Source organism: Penaeus monodon, chromosome 41 (assembly GCF_015228065.2).
Source record: "Penaeus monodon isolate SGIC_2016 chromosome 41, NSTDA_Pmon_1, whole genome shotgun sequence".
NCBI lineage: Eukaryota > Metazoa > Arthropoda > Malacostraca > Decapoda > Penaeidae > Penaeus > Penaeus monodon.
Genome location: NC_051426.1, coordinates 28408737 through 28416236, shown reverse-complemented (window position 1 = coordinate 28416236; position 7500 = coordinate 28408737). Strand labels below are relative to the sequence as shown.

General features: G+C 33.0%; 1 protein-coding gene across 1 annotated transcript in view; it reads right to left on the bottom strand.

The window, feature by feature from the left end:
- LOC119598517 (TBC1 domain family member 9-like) overlaps positions 1–7500 on the bottom strand; it is a 30223-nt gene that overhangs the window by 17124 nt on the left and 5599 nt on the right. The window contains exons 5-14 of the mRNA XM_037948142.1: positions 7141–7327; positions 5231–5307; positions 4915–4968; positions 3404–3487; positions 3134–3254; positions 2511–2728; positions 1866–1966; positions 1380–1492; positions 928–1084; positions 235–438 (exon numbers count right to left, since the gene is read on the bottom strand). Of these exons, the coding sequence (XP_037804070.1) occupies positions 235–438; positions 928–1084; positions 1380–1492; positions 1866–1966; positions 2511–2728; positions 3134–3254; positions 3404–3487; positions 4915–4968; positions 5231–5307; positions 7141–7327 (1316 nt within the window). The remainder of the gene's footprint in view (positions 1–234; positions 439–927; positions 1085–1379; positions 1493–1865; positions 1967–2510; positions 2729–3133; positions 3255–3403; positions 3488–4914; positions 4969–5230; positions 5308–7140; positions 7328–7500) is intronic.

Sequence of the window (7500 nt, the reverse complement as noted above, 5' to 3'; positions counted from 1 at the left end):
TATCAATAACAGAAAATACAGAGCAAGCAGTATGAAATATTTTTTTGTTACTAATTTTTCTCTTAATCATACAGTTCTGTAGAGAACTACACAGCTGATATATTTCAAATAATGAAACTTCTAAACCAGCATTCTGTAATAAATAAACTCTTGAACTTATACAAATCTTAAGGTCTACACTATGTAAAAGATATTTTATCAGTCCACATACATAAACTTAGTCTGAATACTAACCAATAGCAGGGTTCCTCCAGGCATAAGCACAGAGAACACGTCTTAGTGCTGATATCCCCATTTCACTTTGGAAAGCAGGGTGCTCTGGAAGGGAACGGTGCAGGTCTCTCTCAATCTCGTCATTAGCAGGACCTCCTCTCTTTAGGCCAGCTACCACAGCCTGTTCATAACTTCCTACGTTCGTTGCCAGTTCGTTGATAGCACCTGTAAGACACATTGTATCCTCAGTCAATTCAGTTTTGTAAATGACAATAATGTTCACAAATTAATCACAGACTGATAATCTTTGCTTGGGGTTTGACTCTACTATGACTTTTGGCAGTCACATCCAGGACACTACCTAAGCAGTGGCTCCCAGTGATAAGGGTACAGCAAAACAAAATATTTTTTTTTAAGTGCTGTTTCCAGAATAACATGGCTGGAAACAACACTAACAATTCTTTGAAATTTTAGGACCAACAAAAAAATATTTTGTTTTGAGAAAAAAATAATAATCAAATTTTGAAACAAATGCCCAGATTCTTAGATATAAAGGGAATTCTGGGACAAAGGTTTTAATTCTTAAATATAGCAGCCATTCTAGGGCAAGCCAAAATAGAAGTGCTAATTCTGCAAAAAGGGGCACTTGACCCTGTAATTACATAATTTAACTCTAGAATATGATCTGCTCCACTTCTTTACTAGTTAACTCACCAGAAAACACCATCCATATTTCAGGCCGCACAGAGTCTGGAAGACCCTCCAGGACGAGGCGTGCTGTTTCTACTGTCCTGTACATGGTGACCCCTCGGCCATACTCTGCCCAGTGTCTCTCCCAAATGTGCTCTTTTCTTCTCACTCTTTCTTCCTCCTTGAAAAATGGGAGGAGTGGAAAAAGTGCTGTTATTGTTCTATTATATATTAATAGTAATCAATAGCTGAGAGTGAAGTAATGGACATCATTAACAAGTATAGTTACACAAGTCTGAACATCACTGTGCTACTGCCAATACATAAAATAATCAGAGGCAGAGAGATAAAAGTAAGTAATACTACATACTGAAGTATTACCATCTACCTATCCCTTAATGACTATATCCAGCTTATTTAGCTTAAAAATATCTATAGTATATATCAAATGGTTCATAACAAATCTTAACTCTCACTTCCACATCTTCATCAAGGACAGGACAAAGAGTTCTCAGGGGCAGGGTTGTAGTCTCTGCTTCAGGAGTTTCTGACACCAGAGTGGTGTTGCTATCAGCAGTACTGCCCAAACCTGTTAGTGTTGGACAGAATGGAAAGACTGAATGAGAAAACAAAAACACATAATCCCATATGTTAAAAGTAAATCATATACCCCACTTTCACTTGTTGCAAAATTATACATTTCCTATGCTATTTCTCAAGTTAGTACCAATGTGTTTTGAAACACTTTAACCTGCAATAAATCACAACACATTAAAAAAGTTTCTGTCTAAAAAACAGACATAAAAAACCAAAGCCAAAGAAAATAATATGCTGAAAAAAGATCTTAATAAAAAAAAAACCTTGATGTAAAGCTCTACCCAACTTACACTCAATGAAAAATTACCATTTCAGCCCATTGCTTAAATCTAACCCTAGTCATGAAAAGAACACAAGATACTCACTCAGACTGCTGAGACTGATGTCTTCACTTCTGTCATCACAGACCGAGTTGGAACGACTGCCGACCTTAGAACCTCCAAAGGACAAGTGATCTGGAAGAGCACTAGGAAAGAAAGATAGGAATTAGGGATGAAAATAGCATGAAACTTCTCTTTCTTCTTTTTTAAACATCCAACTCCTTTGTCAGATATATGAAACTTATAAATAACACTTTTACAGAGCATATGAAGACATTTCCTTTTCTGTAGTCCAAAAACTAAACATACAGCACTTAAACCAGAGCTTTCCTGATAATGTTTAGCTAGTAGATTTTGAATTGAGTAAATATCACCTCAAAAGAGTTTCTCTTTTTCTGCTTTGTATTCCCTGTTTCTGTGGCTATTTATATGTTTCCTGATTAATAACTACAGTCCTAGTGAATTTACATAAAGGAAAAAAATTTAATTCTTACTGCCTTTTTTGGTACAGCTCTTCTCAACTATTTCAAATTTAGCCATGAACAAGTATGAACACTATTTCTATAATGATAAATCAGTGTCTTACATCTGCACATTCAACATACTGCAACAATCATTTAATGCAATTTATTTCTTCATAAATAAATTACCTTTCCAAATATCTACCATCTTCTGAAAACATTCACTTACTTCTTTGTGGGAATACTCTTGCCCAACATCTCAGACAGTTTGTTTATGACAAAGTCACGATCCCCGACATCAATAAAGAGGAAGGAGTTGGTTGAGCTGGACTGTGTTGTGCAGATGAACAGAGCACGTTTCACAGTTGCGTTTCCTTTTACGCTATCCACACGCTCTACACTTTGCACATCACGCAAAGGACATACCACACTCACTAGGTTGGCAATCTGTTGTGGAAGGGGACATAGCATGATTTTGTTGCTGTTGTTTGATGTTACTGTTGTTGTTTTTACATGTGTTGTTGTTATTATTGTTAATGTTATTGTTATTTTGGTTGTCGCTGTTACTGAAGAAGGATGCTCTTTCACTCTCACACTGATTAATAAAGTATGATCAGTTAAAAATTCGGATGTTTCATTACCAGTGAATATTTTGTGAACTGCTTTTAAATATTTTATCCTTTGCTATAAACTACTAAATAGTCTTCTCTGATATTCAAAAATATTCAATCAAATCTCATACCAAGACCTACAGAGACAGATTTTTCCAAAACAATGGTAAACATATATTTGATATAATCTCTATCAGTAGCTTATATCTTAACATAAGAAATAAAAACTGCTAGTCCTCACCTTGCTGTCAAAGCAGATATAGTTGAGGGAAATATATAAGGTTCCACTGACATAAACCTTTTTGTAGGGAGTCCAGAGGGAACAGGTAGTGGAACCATCTAGTTTCTCACTCAGTGGTAATCTGCAAGAAAGCAAAATAATATGGTGTCTCTTTGCATAAACTTTGCATTTGCTTTTTATCTATATCTTGAAGATAAATACATGAATAGCTTTATATACAAGAAAATAAATAAAATAAAATTATAATAGTGTAGCAAAACACATACTTACCTAAATTTACTACGGTACATGTCCGAATGAGCTCGAGCATCCAGGTCCCTTTTCAAGAATGATGGTTTCTTTGGTACTTTTTTACTGAAAAGAAAAAGGTGATATTATGTCCACAATAGACATAACTTACAAAAAATGGCTGTGAAGGCTGTGAGGACAGGGAACATTCCACATAAACATCAAATGACACAAATATTTACTGTTATCTGATAATAACAGGAAATTCACGTTACCTGAAAAAAAGAGAAACAACGAAAAAAAAAAAAAAAAAAACACGATATACTCAAAATTCAATTGAAATAATCTGAGGTAGAACTCAAAATAAAACATAAAAATAAGCAATATCTCAGCTACTACTTTTATCCTCCCACAAAACATCCCAGACTCTTGAAACACATGCTGTACAATGTTCCATCACAGCCCCAACGGCCTGCAAAACACTAGTCCCTAAGTGGTATATGCAATATTATTCTTTCATCACGTCTCTATCTTTATCATATCATGTGCACCTGATTGTCCTTGCCATTCTGATACAGGGAACAATCAAATTTATGACTGGCATTATATTTCTACTTTTGTTTTTGAAATAAGAGGAAAAAATACTTTAATGCACTTTGGGAAATAATAATTGTGAAATATTCATGAAAGTAAAATCAAAGTCTTATGGAATCATTATCAAACAGTGTCTTTGGAATTTATTAATTAATCTTTTTTAGCAATTTGGTTTATTTATACAAATTTTCAATAGCTTGATATTCCTTAAAAATGGATAGAATGTCCCATGATTCTTGCAACTTTAGTTATCATACAATGTATAACTTTCAGTAAAGTTGTTTAAACAAAACTTTTGGTTTATAAACTTTTGGTCTTTTTAAGAGAAAACAGCCACATTATTTGTTTTCTTTTTAGACCTAAGAAAATATGAATGGGTAACACGAAAAATCCCTCAAATTAAGTAGAGGGATACTGCATATTGAAAGAAATCCACACCTTACAATGACTCATTAATATGACTCGCCAGAGGAAGTGTCCACTGGAACCATTTAAACAGGTAGCAATATTAATATTTCCCTTATTTTAAGTGGTTTGGGTAGAATGATGTCTTCCTACATATATTATTTGAGTACAGTGCATTTTCTGCTGTTATTATTTGCCATTAGGTAAGGGACTTCGTAGAATAGCATTGATGAAGATCGTATCAGACAAAAGTTACTATCATTTGTCTGGGAATTTGTGGGAGATCAGAATAGAGGTGCAGCTAGTACTTTGGGAAGCAGGGTTGTTTCAATGATTTTTAGGAAGGGGGGGCAAGCAAGGAAAGGGTAAGGTTTCTTCTATCTGCCAAAATGATGGTGAGCTTAGTTCCATCACAGAAAGATAAATTACAAATAACTGCGGACAGACAATTCAATACCACTAATATACATTACTTGCAACTGTCCCATTAGTGTGCTACTTATATACTAAATGTAATACAACTAAACTTCAACATATCATATCAGGACACATACCTTACTTTGGTCAACAAATCCTTATCTTCTGTAAATTCTTCATCATTTATTAACCTGAAAATTATAACCCGCATTTAATAAAATTGCACGTATGTTATACACACTCCTTTATTAATTCCAAATACTTCCAGATAGGTCTTCACTTGGATCCCTTATTCAGAGACAAAAATGCCTTATTCATCACTGACAAATCAACAACATAAACTTCAAAGACAACAAATCCACAAAAAGCAACTTAGAATGCTGTAGAGTATGAACTTTTAGCCGCTTGTTCAACGTAAGGACGCCACAGCACACTCAGCCCAAGCCTACTTACTGTTTCATTGCCATGTTTGCTAACTGCTCCATGAGTTCATAGGTTTCCTTCTTTCTCAAAAGCATTGAGAAGTAGTGCTTGAAAGTGAATAGAAAGCAATCAGTAATTTAAATACATTTTCACATAACTTCTTTACAGTTTGTAAGTTCACAAAATTCACTCTTGTAATCTAAAATGCAAAAATTTCTTTTTCATGGGGTCAGTGCTCTGTCAAAATACTGATCACACACGATACAGATAAAATTTTACCTGCTTCTGCATGAAGACTTGACCATTAAAGGGCGTTTTGATATTTTGAATATTAAAACTTTCAAGTTCCTTAAGAAAGAGTATACACAGACTTAGATAATATCAAATACTGTATTCACAAGTATGATATATACACTCAAACACTGGGTATAAATGCACACAGTATACATGAGGGTATGCGAGTCCTAAGGTGTTCCCAGACCAATTGACGAATAATGCATTTATTACAAATTTTGTTAATTCAAACTTTTATCTACAACCTAAGCATCATGTTTGCATTAATGCACTCTATCTCATGATTATAGTTCATTAATGTGAACATATCAATGCTTGTATTATTTATGAAAGTTTGAAGTAACAATACATTTAATAAATGCATTTTTGGGCACCTTTGGATGCATAAACTCTTATATTTTCCTCTTTTTTCTCACTCTCTGTTTGTCACTCTTTTTTTTTTTTATTTCAATCCTCTGATTTCGTAAGTCTACCCCTCTTTACTACTATTTTTTTTTATCACATAAGCTTCTTTATTTAATTTTTAGTCTTTTCATTTGACTTGCCTCTTATCCCATGACTTAACCCATTACCCATGGGATTGTGTATTATTATTATTATTATTATTATTATTATTATTATTATTATTATTATATATATATATATATATATATATATATATATATATATATATATATATATATATATATGAGAAGTAAAAGTATTGAGAAAAACTTGCTGACAGGGATGGTGATAGGAAACAGAGGAAGAGGCAAACCGAAGACAAGACTGAGCGACAATATCAAAGATATTTGCGGGCTGTCGATGGTACAAGCGGAAAGAAAAGCGTAAGATCGAGTTTAGTGGCGAAGGATGGTGGAGAGGTCCACGGCTGCTCAAACATGAGCATACCGTTATTGATGATGATATATATATATATATATATATATATATATATATATATATATATATATATATATATATATATATATATATATATATATATATATATTTTTTTTTTTTTTTTTTTTTTTTTTTTTTTTTTTTTTTTTTTTTTTCTGTTTCATAAAAATGGCTCCACATGTGTTCATTAAAAATAATCAAGGAAATGGGTAAACAGGTGAAATAGGTGGAATTAATAATCAACTCCTCAGTGAAAAACACTTGTGGAGCCACTGAGGCCTAATCTATATCTTTCATTCATCTACCACATTATGTCTGGTACATGAATGAAAAAAAAAAAATAGATAAATAAATAAATAAAATAATAGACTATAAAATAACATCTGTTCACTTGAATTAACTTTTTTTCCAAGAATAACATTTCTAAAATGCAGACCAAATATTTTTTTAACAAAATATATATTGGATATATTGATCCTTGACAAAACAAAAATAAATAACTGAAGTTTGTATTTCCACTGAAAAAATATTATTACATTATAACTATATAAAACACTTCTCTCTTCTCAACTTTTACCTTTCTCTTACACAAAAAAAGAATAATTTTCCAAGAATCTTTCAATCTACCATACCAAAATAAAACTTCACAAGTGCAAAACAAAACAAAAATTATATTCATCACTACAAAACAAATCAAAAATTATATTCATCACTGCAAAACAAAACAAATTATATTCATCACTGCTAAATCAACTGCAGCTTACCTCATGATCCCTCGTTGAGACCCTAATGCTGTCGGGAAAGATCAGGGCATTGGTGCAATCGAGCAGTGTTACATCCCTCCATCGCACAATGACCCGAGTCTCCTTGCCGAGAAGGAAGGAGTAGAAACAGAGGTAGTTTACGCTCAAGTACAACCAGCCTTGTCTGGGTAAGCGGTTGTGCCAATAACTGTGAAAGAGAAGATATTATCTATATACACTCCCTCTTTTAGACAATATATAAACTAAATCTCTGTGCCTGTTATCAGAAGTTTAAGTTCTGAAAGACAATAACGTTCCGAGATTAGTATGATAGAAAAAACACATTTATTATTTCTTATCATTTGTCAGAACTGAACCTAT